We start from the raw sequence: 24,533 nt of genomic DNA, 5'->3' as shown, positions 1-24,533 counted from the left end.
ATTGAAATAGGCAGAAAAAGCCAGATTTTGTCTTTTAATACGACTGAATATGTGAGGTAGAAGGCTAATATTCCTAAGATAATGTGATTGGGTAAGTATTCTCAGAGAAACAATTTACTTAAAAATTTGTTTTTATTGATATGTTGTTTTTACAAAATGGCTTAATAGGGTGCCTTGTTTGGCTTAAATCTCAATCTGACATACATTCCCACCATGGGGGCCATCTTGAAAATCTTCTTATTGCTACTCCTGGCTGAAAGGTTACATTCATATAGAATTTTCACCACCAGATAACTTATAACAATGTCTGTTTGGTTCTAAATGAAAATGGTGCCAATCTTTCATCCAATATGATTGGCGCAGCTGCTAAATTAAAACTCTTATTACTTTCACCAAAAGACTTCTTAAGGTGTCTAGTTTGGCCTGAATCAGAATTAAGCCTGTAATTTTAGAATGGGTTGAAAAGTGGGAATTCATAAGCCATTTCATGTGATTAAGGCAAGGAACACTCTTCATGGTGTCAGTTTCATCCATATTCTTTCAATGTTTAGATGTGAAATATCTGGTTTGTGAGCTGAGACTGAATGTAAACTGGGTTTTAGACTTAAGAGTAAGTTTAGACTCAAGTTGTGTTGATGAAATCCATGCAAGTTCCCACATTTCATCAGCACATAAGTATTGAAGTGATGTCTGTTGATGTTTTACAGTTCAGAAGTCATTCAAATTGAAATTTTATTAAATCTGGTAAATTAGATTTTAATTCATGAAGCACCAGAATTCAGGTAATCTTGACAACTCATAACATTGAAACTGTGAAACAAGTTACTTTTGAAAATGTTGCCACTTTTAACACAAATTGGATGAAAAATGCTGACAGTGAAGTTATTTTGAGTTAAAGTTATGTTTATTTTATTGTGGAAACTGTCTTTGTGTCTAACCATTAGGTTGTATGAACCTTTGAAATCAGATAAGCTAGGAACAACAGATGTCATCATAATGGTTCACATTTTCCTGGGACAAACTTGGCTAATGACATATTGGAATGTAAAAGTGGAAGAAAAGAAAAATAGAATGAAGTGTCAGCTGGTGGAAGATAGATGGAATTTAGGGATTCAGTACTTTTTGTTTAGGTTTAAAAGGTTAATGTTGGTAAAATGTAAGCTTCTTTGGATAGGCCATCACTTTTTTTCCCAGTCTCACCTGTAAGAAATAAAAAAATAGTGCAGTAGTTTTGTTATCTCCCATATAACATTAAAATCTATAACTCACTATACTGTTCACTAAATAAATAGATCAATTCATTTTTTTCAGTGTTTCTTTATGGTATGTAGTGATAACAAATTCATACATGCTTTTCTTCTTTTGGTTTATCATCAGTATGAGGGTATTCATTTTTTTCACTAACACATTTTGGAATTACAATGCAACAGGCTTTAATAGGAAAGGTAAGTGGCATCAGTGACACACATTCTGGTTTTTCAAACCAATTTTACACCCTTACCCACCTTATTACTATTGCTTGATTAGCCCTAAGACAGATAGTTTTATTGCTGTTTTGAGAATCTAAGCTATTTTCTATTTTGCCTTTCAACAGAGAATGTTAAAAACATAGAGACATAAAAATCATAATGCTATCCATATGTTTGTCCTTCTGTGCATCCATTGTCAGTATTCCAAGCTATCATAAGTCTTGATATTTCTTCTTCAAATTTTCAAAATCTTAATTCTTTACGAGTACATCTGCTAGTTCACAAATCTAGTTCTTCCAAGCTTTAAAAAAAGTTCACATAAATATCTGTGTTAGCAACCCAAATGTGTATGGTTGTCAGGTTGCAATATCAGAAGTCAGACTATATTGTCTTCGGGGCTAGCACAGAATTCCATCAGTTGCCATTTATTACTTATGCTTGTGCAACTGTTGATTTGTTTTGTGTTCTTGAGCAATTCCTTGGAGTTTTCTCACCTCAGGGAATTATAATCCATCTGTTGTTCTGCTCTAAACTTGCTCTGTGTTTTGCACTTCAGTTATCTACCACTGACGTGTGATAAGCTAATAAGCACAGTCTTAACTGCCTGCCTATTGGTCCCTCATTGCTTACAGTTCAACTCAGTACTAGACTCTTTTGTAAGTTAGATTAATGAATGTCAAGTAAATGATCATATATATTCAATGTAACAAGGCTGTTTCAATAGCTGGCACTGCTCCCGTGGCCTAGTGGTTAGAGTGACTGCCTCGGATGTGGGAGGTTGTAGGTTTGATCCCTGGCAGAGCCATACCAAAGACATACAAAAATGGTACTAACATCTGCCTCGCTTGGCACTCAGCATTAAGAGGTGAGTGTTAGGACTGGTCGACCTGGTGTCAGGATAATGTGACTGGGTGGGACATCATGCTACATCTCTGCGGCATGATGCCCCAATGCTAGACATAACTATAAACTGCTACACTGCAGACATCATAGCAATATGACTGAATTTTTTTAAAAGCTACATTAAAAATCCAAATCACACACACACACACACACACACACACAGACACACACACACACACACACACACACAATAGCTGGCACTAGACTTAACACCAGAATTCTTCTGGCCCAGACCACAACCCTAGCCCTGGTACACATTCAACCTACACCTTCTACTATCAGGATGCACACAGTTATGCCCAGTCCCAGACCCAAAACAGCATCCATGACCTGGTCATGCAAGGTCTTACCCTGGACCTGTTATGGAAACCTGGCATAACTGGGACCAGATGTAAACAGTTATCCTGTACTGTCCAGTGCCAGATCTATGGAAAGTTTGTGCACAGGCTTCAGAAAAGTCCATCATGAGTCGTGGTTCCATCATGAACCATTACAGCTACGGTAACTCCCCAATTCTGGAAATGTGATACCCTCTTCAGACCTTTGTGACATTCAGTGTGGATCATTCGAAATCACCATGGACAGACACCCAGCCTTGTTCGCTGAACCTCCACACCACACTTCATCAACTTAGTCATTGCTTCCTTCATGAACAGTTTTCTGGACATTTCACTTGTACAAGTTTTAAGGCATCTTGACCAAACATTGTCCAGAGAAGACCCAGCCTTGCATCAGTTGAAGTAGTCTTTCAGCATCTGTCTCTTTCTGCCCTGCTTATGGCCTTTCACAGAATTCCCATATCTGTTCATTTCTTTTTTAAAAGATATCAGTTGCTGCAATCCTCATGAGTTGCTGACATCTTAATTTGCTTTAAATTCAACTGAAGCATGAATAAACCTGTATTTCACAACAATAACTCTCATCAGACTTTGCAAGACAAAACACATTGGTCTTTGCCACAGTCCCAACTCTCAACAAAGACATTAAGGGCCTGGGAATGTGAGAACCCATCTCTTTGCAAATGGACCATAGATCATCTTTGGACATGCATCAGACATTGGTTCTATCTTAGGCTTGGTCTCATGGGTTGTATTTCAGTAATCTAAATATCACCTAGACCATTCCATATAGAACCTGCCAACAGACACACTTGGCATACATGCCAACCATTACTTTTTTAGCATAATCATTTTGCTTTTTTCCCCTAACTATATCATATGTTGCCTGTATATGGAATGCTCTTTTTGGTGTATTAAACAAATATAAGCATTAAAAGTTATGCTTTTCATTTTTATTATCGTCTCTTTCATCCCACTTGTAATAAATTTGAGAATATTCTAAAAAATATATATTGCTGCATAAGAATAGCATAAAAGTACATTTGTTGATCCTAGATGTACATGTGCTTTCCTTATGATCTATTTATAGCAACAGTATATGATGCATTTCCAAGAAAAAAGACGGGTTTCTTCAATATTTGAAATGTTGCCTCACAGATTAATGATACTAATATTGATAATATAGTTAGGTAGCAGACCACTCTGTACTTTTAATGAAAATGGAACCAGCTGTTAAGCAAAATAGTCTTTGCCGTTGGGACTAGGGGATGTTACAGGACTATAAATATTACAGCAGATGGATCTCTTCAAACTTCAAAACATGTCAGATCCAAAAAAATGACAAATTAATCCTCCTTTATAAACTTAGAAGGAAATGAGGGAGATGTAATACAGAGCACATGATTGCTATGCTCATTGCAGAATTTTTGGACTTTACGATCAGAGAAAGTTAGACTTGTAGACTAATTAAAGAGAGTGTGGAATATAAATTGTCAGTATGTTTTGTGTTTGTATTATGGTTCTAATCCACCAGTCCACATGGATTTCGCCCAAATGTGACACGAATTTTGACCAGCTGCAGAACCAGGTTAGTAGCAAAAATAAATGTACATTTGTCATACGGAACGCTGTAATTATGGCATGTAATATACAGATAACACTTTTTATGCACAGATTATGCTTTGTGCCATATATTAGCAATAATGATGCTTATACCTCAGTTGGGGTTGGCATGAATGATCTGGAAGTCAGTTTTAACATATGGCCTTTGTACTGAATAAGGCAGTACTCTTAAATTTGACTGGTGTGTTTGTTTATCTCTAGCTTGCTGAAAGATATGCGTTCCTATCCTTGTCCACACTACTTAAAGTTCATAAGTCCTTTCTCAGATCACAAACTCAGTCTTCCAACCTTTTATCACACGGTCAGAGAGAGGACATCAGAATAATCTTAGAGGTGTCCCATTTGACCTTCAATAGACAGATCCTAGCCCAGGAATCTCATCATCTCATGGTCTTATCAGTGTGCCTATGAACCATCTTGCATTGTGCTGCCAGTTCATGAGATTCCAGATCCCAGCAGCAGTGTAACTTTGCCTACCAGAACCAGTTACACTACAGGCAGGGTCACTTTCCAAGCAGACTCACCATTCCAGCAGAATCAGCTCATCAACCTTTCACCTGTTAGTTTTCGGTTGAATCTTTTTGCAGGATTTGACCCTTTGTAGAGGTTAAATGACAAACTCCTAACTTTCTTCATGTGAAGATGATGCCCTTTTACCCTCAAATTAGAATGGTCCTGATAAGACTTTCTCCATACTTATTTATTAGCAAAGGATTGCAGAAAGTGATTTTAAGTAATCCACCTTGCTCCCCTCATGTGGGGAAAATCACAGATCAGTGACCTTTTGAACTGCGGCAGATTCCCAGGAAGAGTCTTAATTTTTTTGTGTCTGCTGAAATAACAAGTAGTGCATGTTTTCACCTGAACCCAGGAATGTTAAACCTGCCTGCCTGGTGTATATCAGACAAGTCCTCAGATAAAACAGTTATCAGAACAAGTGGTGGACAGATTTGATCAAGCAAAAAGGCCCACCACTTTGAAAGGCTATGACAGGAAATATAGAATCTTTTACCCAGTGGTACAAAGAAAAGTACTTCTCTCCCATAAAAGCTTCAGTTTTATAAATAGCTAACTTTTATCTTATGATGTATGAAGTGTGCGAGAAGTTAGCTCTCATAACAATCAGAGGCTACTATTTCATGATCTCAGGTACATTTTACCATCACTGGAGGTTAGAACAAAAACCTCTCCAACTTTCCTGTGTATTTTGACATGTCTATTGGAAAGGCCTTTACCATTGGTCTATGTCAGCATCTTCTTTGGGTTCTGAATGTTAAGACAACCCCCCCCCAACTTTGAACCATGGCCCAGAGCCTTCATGACTCAACTTATACAAAACCTGCTTTTAATCACTTTAGTTACAGCAATCAGATCAGTGAGATGTATACCATATCAGTCAACCCATGCCATGTGCAGTTCCTCTATGATGCTTTGATTTCTCTCAAGACCACCCTGATTTCATTGCCAAGAACTAGCACCTTCTCAGGGGCCCTGAGTGGGAGAGTGGTCTAAAGCGCTGTCCATTATGGATCACTGCCATCTCACCTCTGTCTGCATGGGTTTTGAGTCTCAGATTCAGCCAATGTGGGTATGTGAGAAAGTTTGCCAGTAGCTTCTCGTAGGTTGGTTGTTCTTTCCGGGTTTTCTCAGGTTCTTCCTCCACCATTAATACTGGCTGCGATGTGTAGCCTATCGCGTGCTGAAAAATGGTGTTAAACCATACAACAACAACAAGCTCCTCCTCCTGTGGAACCAGTCATTTTGTCTTGAAAACACTGTCTTCTTTGGACCTTTCGGCCCTGGGCCATCTGCAGGACTTCGTTCAGGACTAAGCCAAGAAGGAGAAATCTTGATTGTTCTTAACACTTAGTGAAGATAGGGCTGATATTTCTGCGTTAGGTCAGCTGCCCTGGATACGAGGAGGACCAGATGAAATTTTACACATATCACTTCATGAAGTTAGGTCATTTGCCACTAGCATATCATAAGAGCACAACTGCTCTGTATTTAATATCATCCAAATCAAGGGATGAAGATAAGAGACTGCTTTTACCTCTGAGACCTCTCATCCCAAAGGGACCAGTCTGATTTGTTTTCATATCTAGGCTGTGAATTTTTAAAGTACAGAAGGTATTTTCTTGAAACTTTATCTAGAAACCTGACTAGACAATGTGTTGCATACCACATCTGTATCCTAAATTTCATTTTCTAAATAACAGCAAGGAAAAATATAACTCTGTGAATTATTTCCATGTCCTGGCTGAATCTGAAGATATTTTGCTTGAAACTTTATTTGGATATATATTATGACTATGCTGTATGTTGTGTACCTAAGTCATTCCTCCTCAAGGTCAAGGTCATAGCAAAAGGTAAATGTTACTCCTTTTCCTGGCTGTACCATCTGAGCCAGTGAAGGTATTTTCATGAAAAACCAGAAACATTCTACAATCAAACCCTACCTTAAAGGCTACAATGAGGGAAAATGTAAAAATTGTATGATGTATAAAAATGCTAGATAGTATGCTACAGTCAAGCCAAGGGAAATATAACTATGTTCCCAGCTTTTAGCTCAGCTTTGCTATATAGAGTATCACCATCGGCATTTGCATTGGCATGGGTGTCTGCACTTGTAAAAGAATCTACATATGCCTCACTGTATCTCAACCATTCTTCATAGACAACAGTTTGGAGTGGGTTTCCTACCTGTGGACTTGGCTAAGGGATATTTGTACATAGAGGCATATTTTTTGTACATTATTGATTTAGGTTTTTGTGTGTAGCTTATGACTACTTGTTTTTTTTAAACACGAAGTGTAGATCCTATTATACCAGAAATTGTGATTTTTACTTTTATATTATTAAAACTGAACTCTTAATTGGCACAATATAGCCAGGATTGAGTGAGTGGACAGGCTGTTGGATCCTTATCAATGCTTACTATTCCTGCTGGAGTCTTTTAAAACAACAAAGACCAACAGTCTAAGCATTAATTACATTATTGTTTTCTCTGGGCTGTAAATATTTAAACACAAAAGATATTTTCATGATAATTTACCCAGATATACATAATGGCTAGATGGTGTTTCACATACCACAGTCATACAAGCAATGCAAGAATAACTATGTGATCTTCATTCTCAGGATGGTCTGTAATGATGCTATGGGATATATTTAAAAAACTACTCTTTATACATGATACCTCAGCAGTATATCATTTCTAGCTAAAAGTTCAAATGATCACAGGAGAAATGTCACATGATGAGCATGTCTTATGCTGTCTTGTTATTAAGATCTTCAAAAGTTCATTTAGTTTTTGCTTTTTTGTTCAGGGGAAGATTGAATAATAAAGCATTTTTCTTCAGTGGAATTCAGCTTGATTAGATATCTCCATCATCTTGACTTCCTGCCAAACCTAAAACTTATTTTATAATATTTTAATGGTACAGTCTTTACTGCGTTTTTCTTTTACAGTGTAAGTTTTGGACATTAGGCAATAGTTTTATTTTGCCCCAAAATTCAGACAGCAATTAGGCCAGTTAAGGTTGAATGAAGAATCAAAGAGGTAATTGTTTGTCTGAAGATAACGCACAACATTTGCTAATATCAAAGGTTAAAATGATAAAAGTAATATGCATAAACATTAATTCCTGATGTCTTGTAATTAAATATGGAAAATCATTGGAATCCATCTTAAGCAAACCTTGTATTGACTCTTCAGTTTAAGAATGTCAGTCCCTTGTAAGTTGCATTGTTGATAACTTGTCTTAACTTTAAAATGCCTCATATATAAGTTTACGTGGAATGTATTAAGTCCGTTATCTAACAGGTGTTATTAATCTATCCTAGAAATACAAAAATCTATGTTTAGTATATTATAAATTTTTGCAACATTTACCATTGCATACACCTGACATTTAGAATCTTTTAAAATCCCATTCTAATTGGTCTTTTTAGTATACTGCTTCTGTGTTTATTATTGAAAGATGTTTCTTCTTGTACGTTCAGGCAAAAGAGTAAGAGCTGTAGACCACAATATTCAAAACATTATTAACGTTCAACCTGTTGTAAAGCAACTGACCCATTCTGATGTCATTATGATATTGAATTGTAACAATAATATGACACTGCAATAATACTCACACGTCATGTTGACTTTAACATTCCACATTTATTGCAGGGCACAAAACAGCCACAGGTGTCAGTTAAAGGGCATATATTCATGCTTACTCATTCAAACATTGTAAATACTTTTTTCATCTTGTAAGTTTTAAATAAGTAGTACTGGTCTGCTTTATTTACAGTTTTGGTCAGGTTATGATCAGGTAAGTATATTATTCTTTGAGGAGTAAAAACAAATTGTGATGTGGTCCTTTTCTCATCTTAGATAATTCTGCTCCTTGATATATTAAATATTTTCTAACCCATTAATTTCATTTGGAATCTTTAATCCAGTTAGATATGGGATGCACAAATCTACACAAGAAATGGTTAATAAGCCCAAGATATTTCTAGCTGCATTGCAGGATACCAATTCTATTACACTTTGTGTTGGAATAACATTGTTTCAACTTGATAGATTTTTACAAATCTTTAATGATTGTGAATGCCGATCAAACTTGAAAAAATTTGCAGTGTATCTAATGCTTTTTCCCCCAATATTCCAGGCAGTTATTTTATAAAATGCTGATGTTGGATATTTCATTCCATCAGATCTGGAATGTTTATTTATGTCACCCTGATTATTATTGCTTACCAGGCGGATATGCAGTCAGTTTTTAGAATTATCTTGTGCATAACGGGCATCAAACTACAGATAGCATTGACACAAGTCTGTCATCTCATCAGTATCCACACTGTTCATTTTAGCTTGCCTCCAAAAATAGCACAGGAGAACTATTGTACTACTCCCAGACTTAGGATTGGCATCTGTACATATCAAAGCATATCTGTATGCAACACATAATTGCTTGTCAAGTCAAGCTGCAAACAACAAAGGTCCTGATTTGCCATAGCATAATGTGCCTGTTTGTTCTACTGATTACTCTTAACAAACTGAACAGGCTCAGATCTGCTGGTTCATTATTTGATGGCAGATCTGGGTCTGTGCAGTTTGCAGTTGGAATCATCTTATAAACAAGTATCTACACATGTACAATCTCACTGTAATTCCATTTGTTTTCTTGGGTCCCAGACACAGGTTGAAATGGGTTTCATAGTCCCAGCCCCCTGGGAAAGTGGCTAAGGGGGCAAGCTTTGTACATTAATGTACATTATTTATTTGTTCTTGGTTAAATTTTTTGTGTTTAGATTAGACTTATTGCACCTTGTATGCATACTGTCATTCCTGGAATAATAAAATTGGTGAGGGGATGCATCTTGTTGAGTACAACACCTCATCACAAAAACTGGTCAGTTTGACCCATATTTCATGCATCAAGATATTTGGTTAAAGTTGAGTTTGAAGTTTATTTCCCAAGCACTGTTGATTCTAGAATCATCACACTAGATGATTGTGTGGATAAGAATGTCTCTGTGATGTGCATTTTGCAACTTACTATTCTTTTAAAAGGTTTTTGTATTTAGCTCATGAACATATATATATATATATATATATATATATATATATATATATATATATATATATATATATATATATATATATATATATATATATATATATATATATATATTGTAATCCTGTCGACATACTGTTATTCCTGGAATCATAAAACATGATAAGGTGTGCATCTTGATGAGTACAACACCCTCATTCCAAAAGAAGATAATTGTGACCTATATTTCAAGTTTCACTGAACTTGGTTAAATTTGTGTTTCAGATTGTTTCTCAAGTACTGTTCATGCTAGAATTATTAAGCTATATGATTTTCTGTATCTCTTTTAGAGCAACAGACATATTGTGAAAGGGGTTTTACTGTGACCTGCATTTCACATTTTGCGGGTTGAAGTTAAATGTTTCCATTTAGTTCATGGTAACACAGATTTTGGCATGCTATGTACATATTGCTCCTTTCTATAATCTTGAAACCTGGCGAAGAGATACATCTTGATACACTGGTCACTTTGACCCATATTTCATGCATCAAGATATTTGGTTAAAGTTGAGTTTGAAGTTTATTTCCCAGGCACTGCTGATACTAATCCATCATTGCAGAATTTAGCAATAACGACCCAGATTTTGTGCTTCACTGGATAAAATTTTTTGTTGGCCTGTCATTTCTCAGAAGTTATTCATGCTGAATTTTGAAATATTCGATGATACACATCTCTGTTAGTTACCATACATGTGCAAACAAAAGAAACTCTCAATGACCTACAGTTAATTTTTTTTACTGGTTGTGGTCAAGTTTTTGTAATTAGGTTATGATCTTGCGAGTTTTCAAGAGGCTATAATAACATAGCAAGAATTATGAAACTTGGTGAGGGAGTGATTCAAGATAATTTCTATAACCTTGTTGCAAAATGTGGTCTCCATTACCAGTATTTCATGCTTCCATGAGTTTGTTGAAATTTTATATGAAATTCATTTATTGGGTAATGTTTATGTTAGAATCTTGAAATCTGATCATTTGATGCTTTGCTAAGATAGTTTAAGTATTTAAACATTTTTAGCTGATGGCCAGACTTTTTCCATGATTTATATATCCTAGTCTACACACAGTAGTCTTTCTGATCAGTTGAAAGTGGGAATAAATATGTTCATCCAGTGGTAAATTTTTTATGTTAATACAATGTATATTGTGTTAGGTTACACTTAGCAGGTTGGCTGAGCAAATAAGTAGGAATTAAATGAGTGAACTGGATACTTTTTGTTTGAGATCTCAGCTGTAGTGACTGATCAAGGTAATCACTGATGCATAAACTGTAATTCCAATAGTATTTATACAGGGTGCAACCCCAAGGTTACTAAAATTCTTTTACTTCCACCTGATAAAATATGACTTGTGGGACAAATAATAGTAGTTTCTGAAGCTTATTTTGAAAAACTATGATTTGAAGAAAAGGAAAATGAATCTTAATATCTTATCAACTCACTATAATGGTACCTCTAGTTATATATCCTTGAAATTAACGTTTTTTTTGTTCTTGTTTTATTTCATTTTAGCATATACAAATAATTCAGTTTCCAAAGAGGCTGATGTTTTTGTTGGACTTGATCATTATACTTTTGTGGTAAGACCATAAAAACACTCATTCAGTGATCAATATTTCCAAGAATAAGTTTTAAAACTGGGAAAATATGCAATTAATTTTGAGAAAATTCCCCTGTAGGTACCAACTTTAAAAACCCAGGATGTTGGCAATAGCATTTGCATTATCATCGAACAATATTGAAAACGTTTTCTCCAGGTGTAATTACATAAATCTCCACTAAATTTAATTACTCTCTTATGATGGAGTGAGCATGTGCACAATTTTTCATGACTCTTAGAGTTTCTAAGATTCAGCAGTGTTAAATAACTCCTGCATATCATGCTTGGTTTCTAGATCAAGTGCCAAATTGAAGCACTTGTTTAAGAGACAGTTGATCAATGCAACATTTTCATTGGTTGTCATGCTTTTCATAATTAACAAAGGTACATTATGAGGTTGTACATGGTCCAAATCTAGTGTTTCTTATCAGATAATTATGTCTTGGCTATTAGCATACAGTTTGTAATCATATGACATAACACAATTGCCATGAAATACAATTCCAATTTCACTTTGTCCATAATATCAACAAACAGTTCAATTATTTTATTTTTATTACTGTATATATTCATAAGTCAAATCAAACTGCAAACAACAAAGGTCCTGATCTGCTGAGGCATAATGTTCCTGCAGATTAGGATCTATATTGTTTATTCTACTGATTACTCCTAACAAACTGCACAGACCCAGATCTCTACATGCATTATGTGATGGCAGATCTGGGTCTGTGCAGTTTGCAGTTGGATTTGTCTTATAAGCAAGTATATATGGTATTTAAAAGTTATTTATCTTATATTTTTATTGCAACATAAACAGTTTGTGATATATTCAGTGTTGTTCTAGAACTGAAAATATGATGGTTCCCAACCTACCCCTTCTGAATTTAAAAAGGTCCTTTTCACCGTGTAAATCCTGAAGAAACAGTCCTGTTAAAGGTTTTGTATAGGCCCATGACTTAAAAAAATGCACCAGAAAAGAAAGAACCTTTGTACTTATTAAATGGAGTGAACAGAGTAGATGTTGATCTGGTGATGCTTTGTGTGCCGTCATGTTGCGGGTATATGCCATTCACCATTGAGTAAATGTTACATATAGGTCTATTTAGCAGTTTTCTGTTCTACAAGTACATAGGTTAAAAACTGGAGTTTCGCTGATGGTGAATGTTTTTTTCCCTAATTGTTAAATGTGATCATTTTTAAATATTTTCTTAAATGGAATATTGCATGTTCTCGCTTTTTTTATTTTGCCTTAAATTATTTCACATTAAGTTACATCATCTTCATTCATTTTGTGGTGATTGTTTTTTCTTTGACATACAGATGTAGAATTTTTATAATTCTTTTTACATTTTGTTCGTGTAAGTGTATTATATTTACCCTATATATGTATGTTGGTCTATGGAAAAAGTTGGGACATCCTAAATTGTTGCTATATATGTATGTTGTAATAAAGGAAAAAGTTGGGACATTCTAAATTGTTTAGAAAATAATTTATTAAATGCAATTCAAGATTGGAACATTTTAGTTGATTTTTTTCTTCATTATGAATGTTTTGGGACACTTGTACTCAGGGCAAGCTTCTTCCATTGGTATGGTTTGATTGTTCAGCTAGCATGACTAGCTGTCATTTTTTATAGTTCCTAATATCTAATCAAGTTGATTGAACAATACAAGCTGTTTATCTTGGCAACTTTATATCTGAAAAGTTAAGCTCCAAAACTTTAAAAACTTTGGCAGGATAAAACCTTTCAAAAAAGTATTTAAGATAAAGATTCAAAGGTAAACATGTTAAAATTCTTTGAAACAGATATGAAGTAGAAAATAAAAGTACCAAAAAATATTTTAAAAATCCCTAAATAATGTCAGAATTTTTTTGTACATACTGCAGTCTAGCATTCTGACATCAGTTGCATTCCAGACACTTGCAACCTTCTACTTGAAGCATTATCCATGTACTTTGGGTTAAACTTAGTTTTATTTCATCATCATGAGAAGGAAATAAATAAACAAGGAAAATAATCTTTGTAGACAAGGCAATGCTGATTATGGTTAGTCTACATAATAACAGTTGACTCTAAATTCTACCAGTGTACCATATGTACCTGCTTATTAGTTGAGTCCAAATGCAAACTGCACAGACCTATATCTGACATCAAATAATGCATCAGCAGATCTCGGTCTGTGCAGTTTGGTCTGCAGGTGCATTATGCTGTGGCAGACTAGGATCTTTGTTGTATGCAGTTTGACTTGACTTACAAGCAAGTATATATGGTACTTGTTTTAGCCTACTAAAATTGTAGAGTCTTTAAGATAGTTTCATTATGTTCTTTTAAAAAAACTGTAATTATCATTTAAATGGCCCTACTGGTCTTGTAATGAATTTTTAGTATTGCACATAAATTTACACAAAGCACTAAAAAAAAGTACTTTAAAAATAACTGTATTAAAAATTATCTGTTAGGTTAGTAATCATTTTTGAAGCCAAAATGTTTTCTATTGCTGTAAGCCACAATTTCGTAGCATCATTTAATTTTCAGGGAATTAATTTTTTTAGTGGTTACCGTTTCGCAAAAATGTGAATTTGTTTGGTTCGTGGTGGGGGGGCAGTGTTTATGCAATCAGAATAAAAGTGGTGTGCTTTGTTACAAAGATACCACTAAGTTGACATAAATTAAATGAAATGTGGTCACCTCATTGTAGCACAAGGGAATTGGCAGAGTGCAAAAGACACAAGTCCATTCAGACAGTGGGTTACAAACTTTTAGAACTGTCTCATCATCATATATATTGTGCACATCCTGCATATTTAGATGCTAATTTTAGTTTCAATCATTTACAAATATTGAATTTGGCTTGCAAAATTTGCTCAGATTTTATGGTAGTTAATATTTTGTGATTTACAGTAATTCACCTGTAAGAACTTTAGCTGTGAGTTGGTGAAATCCTGAATAGATTGCTAACATGTCCCTTACTGGTCTTATTTACTGCAAAGAGGACAGGACAGTCTTCAATCCGTCAGATGCAAAAGTGTTTCTTACCCGAGTTCTGGATAAAATTATAATGAAGATAGAGTATTTTACTGTCTGGTTTGGACCTTACAGGGATTTTAGAAATTTGAATTGGGTAGATGATGAACGTCTTAAATAAACATATCAGACAGTCTTAATTATCAAGAAGCGTACCATGCACACATAGCAACTCTTATTTCTGGTAATATTTTTATCAACCTTGGTAGATATCTTTGTATTGACAAAATGCGTGTACAATTTTTTATTGTGAGCAAAATGTTTGCATATTAATGAGGTAATCTTGCATATGATTAGCAAAACTTCTTACCACTTAAGAGGCCATATTTCTAACCCCGTTTTAATTGGACTGCTAAATAGGCTAATATCATCAAGCTTTTGGATGATTTTTATTATGAGCAAGACCTATGCATATTCATTAGGTGATCTTGCATCTATATGAAAATTTCATACCACTCAAGAGTTGATTTTCATCACGCTGTGAAAATGTCATTTAGGTCTTAGTTAAGGAAAATTGTGAGTAACATTTATGCGATTATCTTCACTTAATGCTTGCTATTTTGTGCAAAAAACTTTATAATAGACGTTATTGTTGCTTTTTAGCTTTAATGTGGAAGAGATTATATTATGATTCAATTGATACTAAACTTGATTATATGTTTCTTGATTGTACATGGCTTGTTCATGTTCTTACCTGTCTGTATCTGGGAGTAAAAACATTTTTCAGGTTACTTGGATTTTACCTTCTTGCTCTTAACACTAAAGCCATATTGGGTTGGGAGGGATATTGACATTGCATGACATCACTCAACCACAGGTAAATTATACACTCTAGGTCCCTGACTATAGTATCTATTACACAGTAAGTTTGGCACTTAGCATACTTTTTATTATGTTAATCAAAAACTACACAATAAAAAAAGAGAAAATTCTCTTTTCAGTGAAATGTTACACTTAAAAGTAACAAATTTACGTTTGCTAATGAGAAGGGGTCGATAAGAAGTCTTTGTAAATCTGATTAACCTCATAAAATAAGGCTGAATTAAGAAAATAATTCCAGTGATATTTGTTATTATTCTGTTTGTATAGCTACACAACTATTTTCTTAATTGAGGAATTTATCTTGCAGCATAATTAACAATGCTTATACATTTAGATTACATTACAATATGCATTTGAAGTTGGACATCACTTCTAAGCAAGTATATACAGTATGTCACATATAACATTATTTTTGCATTGTATTCAACTTCTCGCTGATTAAATTGCCCTTTCTATTGAATGTTATGATCAGCAAATATATACCGTATGATTAGCTTTTCAAAATTTTTCAAAGAAATGAATGAGATAATCTAAGATGCTATATGCATCTTTTGTAGCAAGTAAAGAATCACTTTGCTCAGTAAACATGTTTATATAGACTATTTATAAAGATAAATGAAGCTATTCATTTGCGGTACTGGATCTTTGATAAAGTACTGGCAGTAGTAGGTAGTATTTGCAGTACTTGTAGTAGTAGTTGCATAATACTACATTATACCAATCTCTTCAAGAAAATAATCCCTATCTGTAACCTGATATAAAGAAGGTTGGTCATTCAAGGGAGTTAATTGGAGAGTATTGCATAAACTTTTATAAGCAAACAAATGTGATAACTTGCTAACTGAGGTTATAGAGAGATAAAACATGTACACATCATGTAGCAGATAATGGAACACATTGTCAAAAGTATATTTTTGAGAGTATTAATTTTCTTTGTTTTGTGATACATGACAGTTTTGTGAGTACATACATTCTTCGATATGCATGGGAAAACTGAAAGGTGGGTCATTGAATCTTATTAAGGATCATTTTTGTGTCTTTCAGTTCTTAGTTTGTAGCACGACTATAAAATTCAATGATGAAGTGGCACCCAGTATGTCACAATAAATTCACAATAGATATTACTCTCTGATGGTATTGTCATTAATGGTCACAACATCAGTCTCATTGGCAATGTAAAGATTTTTATTGTTAAAGTTTGTGTTATAAAATATTCATCAAATGTGATTCACAAGCAAGACATAGTGTTCAGCAAAGCATTTCTTTGAAACGGTGAAAAAGAAAACTTTCTTGTTACAGGCAACAACCAGTATGCTTAGCTTGGCAACCCAGAAAGAGATTGTGGAGCTGGACATAACCAAGATCCTGAACCCCCCATCCTGGCTGGATGATGAAAATGAAATGGATATAGAGGTAATCAAAAGGTAAGCCAAGCAGCAATTGTGATACACCAATTTACAATTTACTTTCATTCAAATATATGAAAGACACAAGTTTCACTTTTGCAATAGCCTTGTTGCGATTTTGCTGTTATCATTGGCATGCAGGGATTTATGCCACTGAGGCCTATGACATGCTGTTTACAGTTACTAAGAATAGTTTTTATTTCTAATTATAGATGCTTTTCTATATTTAGCTTTATTGAACTTTTAGCTCTGAAAAACTGATTATCTTGATGCAAGTGAAAAAACTTAAATTTTAAGAGGATATAATTATTCTCAGAATTGTTACCTTCCTTGATATTGTTTAGTTTATTAAAGATAATTTCTGAAATTATTTCTGCAAGAATTTCATGAACTTTATGAACAGTTTTTTGCTATGAAGAAAATACTTGAACACTTAATATTAAAAGGACATTTGTACTGCCTTATGATCATACATAGAAAATGAAAGTTATTTCACAATTTATGTTCATCCCTTTTATCTTGATTACTGTACCATGTTTCCATAATCATGCAAGCCAGCTATAATCTCAGTACTTTGATGGGCACCATGACTTAATTATTACTGAAACTTATGTTTGTCATTAAACTTGATTTTGTCTCAGGAAGCATTAAAATGGGTTAGGGTTAAGGCTAGACTCATGTTAAGGAATTATGCTTTATTAAGCAGGGTGACAAAGCACGTCATGGAATTCTTGTTGCTCAAATTATATTAATGTCCTCTTATGCTGTAAAGATGGAAGCCAGTTAGCTCTTTGTTGTCTATTTTAATGTTAGTCCTTACATACAGATTTTCTTTAGTAACTATATGTAACCCACCATGAACCAGAGGCTGCACTAGTGTCATGCTTCAGAAAAATTTAATATATCTATAAATTTTCTGGTACCAGTCTGATTGTTAACTATGTTAGATTTTGTATTAAAATTTTTATAATATTCTTAAGTACTAAAATGTGGTCAACTCAAATATTATATGTCTGAAGTTTGTACCAAGATATTTTTAGAGTTATGTCTTGCCAGATTAAGCAGAAAGTCATGTCATAATAATGTAATGACTAACTCAGAAGAGTTTCTAATACCCTGGAACAATATACCAGTAGAGATTCCACTTCTTTCTGTCACAATCAATATATTTACATTGGCTTTAGAGATGAAGTTAAAAAAGTTAAAAATAGAATATATATATATATATATATATATATATATATATATATATATATATATATATATATATACCAGCTTGGAGTTCAGTTGTAATCATATCTCGAGGATACTCAGTTTTCAGTCATTATTAGATACCATCTGATAATTAATTATTTAGGGTAGTAAAACCATGACATTGATAGATTGGATTCACTTCATGTGTTCACTCATCCAACTTCTTTTATCCAATTGTTCTTTTGTTGTGGTCATCAAAATTTGGTTCCTGTTACCTACATTTTAAGATGTATTAAAATTTGATTAGCAAGAAGGTTCCATAACCTACATTTCAAGCGTGCCCCCCAGACTTTGATAAAAAGGGCATTTATTTAAGTAGATAAACACAAGCATATAGTGAAGGTATATTTCAAATTGGAATATGATGGGAAAAAAGAATATTGAAATAAAGGGCAAGTGGAACAATTTAACATTGTGTGTAATCTAGAGTGTGGATGGATGTAAAATGAAATAGACAAACATAGGATGGACATGTAAACCTTGACATCAGTGCTAAAGAGGCGATTATTTTGAGCTTCTGCCAAGGCAGGCTCGACAAAAGTTACATCCTGCATTTCAATACCTTAATTCTCATTGCTAACAACACCAAAGTGTTTCCTTGGATGGACTTGTGTTGCACAACAAACTGGGTCATGTTGATCTACTTCCAAAATTTATTTAAAATTGCTAATAAAATAGTGTTCATCCTTCCAATCCAGGTTGTAACTTCCATACTGCTACACCTCTTGATATCAGACTTAAACTGAAAGCATATCTTGGGTTGAATATGTGTCTAGTGCACTCAGTCTCACTGTGACCTTCTTTCAAAGATAAAATTGGTTACTATTTTGCATGGACTCTAATGTAAATTACCTTTTAATCTATTGCCACCAAAATGTGCGTTGAGAGACATCTTGGGATGAACACAACTCACATCCCAAATCTGGATCACTTTAACCTCTTTTTCAAGATTTTTAAACATAAATATAATGTCTGTGCTCTAATTTCCACATCTTTTAAGCTATGGCCACCAAATATGCATTATAGGTAAATCTTAGGATTAGGCTACACCATACACCAAGACTGGGTAGCAGTGACCTGCTCCTGCAGTTTTTTGAACACTTTCTGTTGAGCCCATGAGACATATTCACTTTAAACCATCATCATCAACAGTTATGGTTTTGTTAAAAAGATTCTTTACTTATAATTTCTAAAGTCCTTGATAGATATTGTTCATATTTTTCATGAATCATTATAAATCATATTTTTCATGTATCATTATAAATCATACTTTTCATGAATCATTATCAATCATACTTTTCATTAATAATTATACATCATATTTTTCATCATTATAAATCATACATTTCATGAATCATTATCAATCATACTTTTCATTATTATTATAAATCAGTTTTCATGATTCATTATAAGTCATATTTTTCATGGTTTGTTATAAATCATAAATTTCTTGAATCATTATAAAACTTGGATAATTCATACTTGATGATGCTGGCTTTCACCTTGGAATTATTCCATAGAAATAGAACATTTTAATTAAAGTTCAGGTTTAAGTATTTCTGTTTGCTTTGCATTTCCTTGGAATTACTCGATAGAAATAGAACATTTTAATTAAAGTTCTGGTTTAAGTATTTCTGTTTGCTTAGCATTTCCTAGCTCCATGATGAATTTAGTTCATACTTGCAGTGCTTTATTATGAAGGTAGGACAGCTCATTCTGTGACATTCTCGCATTGAAAATTTGTCATAAGGTTTGGTTAAAGATTTATCATTTGCTTATATTTTGTAAACCCATTGATAGATTTATTAAATGAATCACTATGAAGCTAACCTTAAAGACAATTCATTCTGCAGCATGCTTTCTCAGCCTTTTGACCTTTGGGTCAGGGTGAGACATTTTACAGCAATGCTTCTGCTCACTTACAAGTCTAGTGTCATGCTCACTGCTCAATTTTCAGCCCAACTCCAGCCTATGTAGGAGAAAATGTTGATTTCCTGGTTATGCAGACCCCTTCAGATAGTAACACAATGGATATCAAAGGTTCGGAGAGTCCTCGTGCGGGTCCCTCTTCAGTGGCCACTATCCCGTCCATTTACCCTCCGTGGGTACAGATGATGGCACAGTCAGGCATGGGGGCAAACGTTGTAAGTCACTATCATCTTCTCATGTAATAATCAGGCTTATATATGATTTGTTGCGGAATTGTCAGTGGACTGGCCAGTCTTCTTCTTGCTTACATTACCAAAAACATATAATATCATTTTTTCAACAAGCTTCTAAAATAAATATTTGTATACATTTTAGCACAGTTTTTAGGTGGGACATAGTTTTCAAAATTTACCCATTTTTATGATGTGCCAGATAATTTCAGTTTTGGAGTCAGTAATTTTTTTTGTTTTTCTTGATTATAAAATGGTTTGAAGGCATTTTGTAAAAGATCCCATTTTTTTTTTCTCACTTGCAAAGCATAGTCAGGACATTGGGACATTGGGATCACTTTTTCTGTAATCATCATTGGTGTATGGGTCCTGGTCAGGTTTCTCTGTCACTGTTATGTTCAGTTATAAAAGAAAGGCTGCCAAGTAAGAATAGTGTAAAAGTTAATTTGCCTGTTATAGACATAAATGTTCTTCCCTGATTTCTATTTATAGCAACTATATATGACCCACTTCCAACAAAACAGATGGGTTTCTTTTACTTTAAACTTTACTTCTAAGATTTCATTATATTGACAATCAACTTAGATTGTTGTCCAGTCTTTACTTTTAAAGAAGATGGCAGCAGATGTTAAAGTAAACAGGCTTTGACAGTTTGACTTTTGGATGAAAATTCTTTCAGCAGATTGGTCTTTTTAAACTTATTAGCATGTTCGATCAGAAAAAGGACAAATCAGTGCCACTTTACAAATTTGAAGAAAAAAAGAATTTAAGTAATACAGCCCACTGATTGAGCACTTTGCAGAATTACTGGATTTCATGATGATTCTGCGAAAGTTAGTTAAAGTGAGTGTGGAATATAAATAATTTGTCATTTGGTTCTAATCTACATGGATTTTGCCCAATTTGGCCTGCTGCAGATTGAGGTTATTAGCAAAAACAGATGTACGTTTTTCATACAGTATGCTGTAATTATGGCATGTAATATATTATACCATATTTACCGTATGTTTTTGGACACCGTTTTCAGACACCTTTTTTGTTGTTGAAATATTTAAATGCCTTGTAAGGTTTCGGACGTTGTTCTGCCATATTTTTTCTACAATTTATGTTTTTGGACACAATCTAGGAAGATCTGCTGCTTCGTTTTAATGTAAAACTCACAGCATGTTTGCCATTAATTTAACTGATACATAGTTCGCTTTATTTGGTCGCCAGTTATTTAATGTGACCATGAACTTCCATGAACTAATATAATTTAAAATTCTTAATTGTATGTATGTATGTATGTATGTATGTGTGTATGTATGTATGTGTGTGTGTGTATGCAGATAGATTAATAGATAAACATTTTTAAATTAAGCCATACATAACAATATCAAAGAATGAAAAGAAATATGATTTAATGCTGTAATATATTTAAATATATTATTCATTATCAAGTAGCTTGTCCATAGCCTTTTTTAGGCCCTTGGGCGAAATCCCCTTAAATTCTGTATCACTATCATCATCCATATTATTTAATTGTTTGTCATTTCTGATCAGATCGTTTTCATTTCCGCTCAGATAGACACTGATGCTGCACACCTTGAAAGATTTCATTATCATTGTGTGCTTTTCCTTCAATGTGTCCATGGCATTTACAGACCAGTCCAATACAGTCTGTTCGCTGGCTGTCTCGATCAGTCCGGTGCTTCTTTCATCAGATGATTTTAATGCATTCGCTGCATCCCTTATGTATTCCATCCAGCTGTGGTGGAGGTAGCTCTTGACAGGTTTATTGATGCTCACATCAAGAGGTTGCAGCTTGGATGTGCAGCCTCCTGGTATTATTGCTGGCACAACATTTCTGCGCTGCAACTGTTTCTTCACGTTGTCAGTGATGTTTGCCCAGAACGAGTCCATAACTAATAGTGATCGCTCTCTTCTGGTGAATGGCAAATAAATTTCTTCAATCCATCAATCCATCGCAGCATTAGCGTTTGTCCATCCATGCTTTCTCTTGAACTACTATAATCCACCCTTTTGGTGCCTTCAGATCTCGATGTCTCTTTCCCTTGAAAATAATCATTGGGGGTAATACATCACCAGAACCTGCAACGGCTAAAACGACAGTAATGTGTCTCTTCTCCACTCCAGTTGTACGAATCAGAACGCTTTTCGTTCCTTTGTCCACCGTTTTCCCTGGCACAAGATCAAAGTACATCAGTGTCTCGTCCATGTTAATAATAAACTTATCGTCAAACTCATCTTCCTCATGTCTATTCATCACAAACTTATGGAATGAAGCAATCTTTTCTTCCAGAACCTTAGCTAAACATTGGGCAAGAGATGTCCTGCTTCTGAGCTCAAACCCATGTCTTTTCATGAAACTCTTTTCCCCAAGAACGACTGGCATGGAATTTGCTCTCCGGAAATTCTGTTGAGACAAGCTCATTGGCATATATACATTATCCCTCAACACTGACTGGAATTTGCAAGTCACGCTGAGTGAGCACCCATTGAGCTATCGTATCATATATAGCTTGTCCATATGAAATGGGTCGTCCACACTTAGGCAAATATCTGTTCAAGTTCATATCTGCAGAAAAGTCCATTTTTATCCAGGTAGTCACTGTGGATTTTGGCATCTTTAATTTTTCCACTGTAGGTCTAATTCCCAGATGTTTTGCATTGTTAACGATATCCTTCTTTTGCTTTAATGTATAATGTTTATAGTGACCATGTGCAGAACCGGGTGGAGTACTCTCAGGTTCAAGACAGTCAGACTCGTCATCTAGAGCAGTTTCTTCGTAGGTGGTTCTTTCTGTGATGCATCCTCAGAATCATTAATTTGAGGTCGCTTCTGTGGACAGCCTACTGGCCTCTTTGGAGACGATTTTGGCAAGGGAGAGTCCCTCCATGAACTAAGCAGTGCCTCCTCGCTTGTTGCATAACGTATGATAAACTTATCCATCAAAATTATTACAGTACTAACAACATGTTTCACAACGACAGCTATCCAGTATATAAACTTTTGATAGTGGTGGGTATTTTATTTATACTTTATATTTTAATAGCTTGATTCAGCTAACAAAAATATTATGATTGGTTGTCAGTGTAGACATTGTTACAAACCTTGCTAGGCATGAATAACTTATCCACAGTGTTGTTGCAATCATTACCATGCTAGATCTCATCTCTGGTGATAATCCAACAAACTTAGTTGATCTTAGATCCAGCTGAGAAGACTTCTTCAGTCATGCTTGGGACTTATAACTTTTGTGCTGAACAGAGCAGTTCGACATTCATTGTCTATTTCCACAGCTGCTGCTGGCAGTCTTCAACTTGCAGAGACAAATACTCAACAGACATCACAAAGGAACTTCAAGATTTCAGCTTTACTCATCTGATACCCTATTTCATGGCCAAATAAAGAAAGTAGAAAACAGGACTTACTGGAGGCTAGCCTTCACAGGTTGAACAAGTTGCTCCCACATTCAGTCTTCAGTTTGAATCAGAAAATAAGGTTGGATATTACTCTTCAGCAAGGTCTCAGAACCTCAGGGGAAGAGTTAACAGTGTAGGGAGAGAAAGACAGATTATTCGCCAGTGTCTTATCCCACAAGCCTTCTTCCCATATAAATTCATGCCCTGCCTGAGTTGTTGTTTTCACTCGTCCCATTGAGAAGAATATCAAAACATATTACTACTGAATGGGGAGCCTCTATGTAGAAGATCCCTGTAGTTTGGAGGGTCTTCACTTACGTTCTCCACCATCTCTATCCGCATTACCCAGATTTCTCTTTGCCATGGATGATGGGAAAGACCCATACCAGGCAGATGGCATGCAGAAGGAAATTAACACTTTTCTCCATAAAGGCAGTAGACAATCGTTTACAGTTTAGATTCAGTCATGACTTGGACTATTTTTCTAGTTCCAAAATCCAATTAAAAACACAGACTGATAATTACCTTAAGTGCACTTAATGTATATGGTCATTTCAATTCAGAAATTCAGGATGGAAACCTATTGGTCACTCCTTATTGCTTTCCTAGTGGGAGACTTTATGGTCATTCTAGACCTGCAAGATGCATACTTTCATATCCCATCCACTGGCATTACAGGAAATTGCTGAGGTTCATTTGCAGGACATCTTCAGACCTGCCAAGCCTTATGATTTTGCCATAAGTCTTATGAAAATAATGCTCAAATTACAGACTTAGGGAATGATTGCCAAAAAGTACGAAAATATGATCAGTTTTTTTTGTTCCAGATATTTTTTGTCCTGGTTAGTTCTGGATCCAGATTTTCATATTAGACTCTATGTTCAGTATTGGAGTTT

At 34.6% G+C, this 24,533-nt stretch overlaps 1 protein-coding gene across 1 annotated transcript in view; it reads left to right on the top strand.

The window, feature by feature from the left end:
- The window catches only part of LOC149801431 (dmX-like protein 2), a 212,399-nt gene that overhangs the window by 156,280 nt on the left and 31,586 nt on the right, over positions 1-24,533 (top strand). Inside the window, exons 35-36 of the mRNA XM_089955559.1 lie at positions 16,692-16,816; positions 20,010-20,196. Of these exons, the coding sequence (XP_089811685.1) occupies positions 16,692-16,816; positions 20,010-20,196 (312 nt within the window). The remainder of the gene's footprint in view (positions 1-16,691; positions 16,817-20,009; positions 20,197-24,533) is intronic.

This window comes from Sinohyriopsis cumingii, chromosome 4 (genome assembly GCF_028554795.1).
Source record: "Sinohyriopsis cumingii isolate HCF-2022 chromosome 4, ASM2855479v2, whole genome shotgun sequence".
Taxonomy (NCBI): Eukaryota; Metazoa; Mollusca; class Bivalvia; order Unionida; family Unionidae; genus Sinohyriopsis; species Sinohyriopsis cumingii.
The sequence above is the reverse complement of the archived record's forward strand: the minus strand, read 5'-3'. Positions and strand labels throughout refer to the sequence as shown.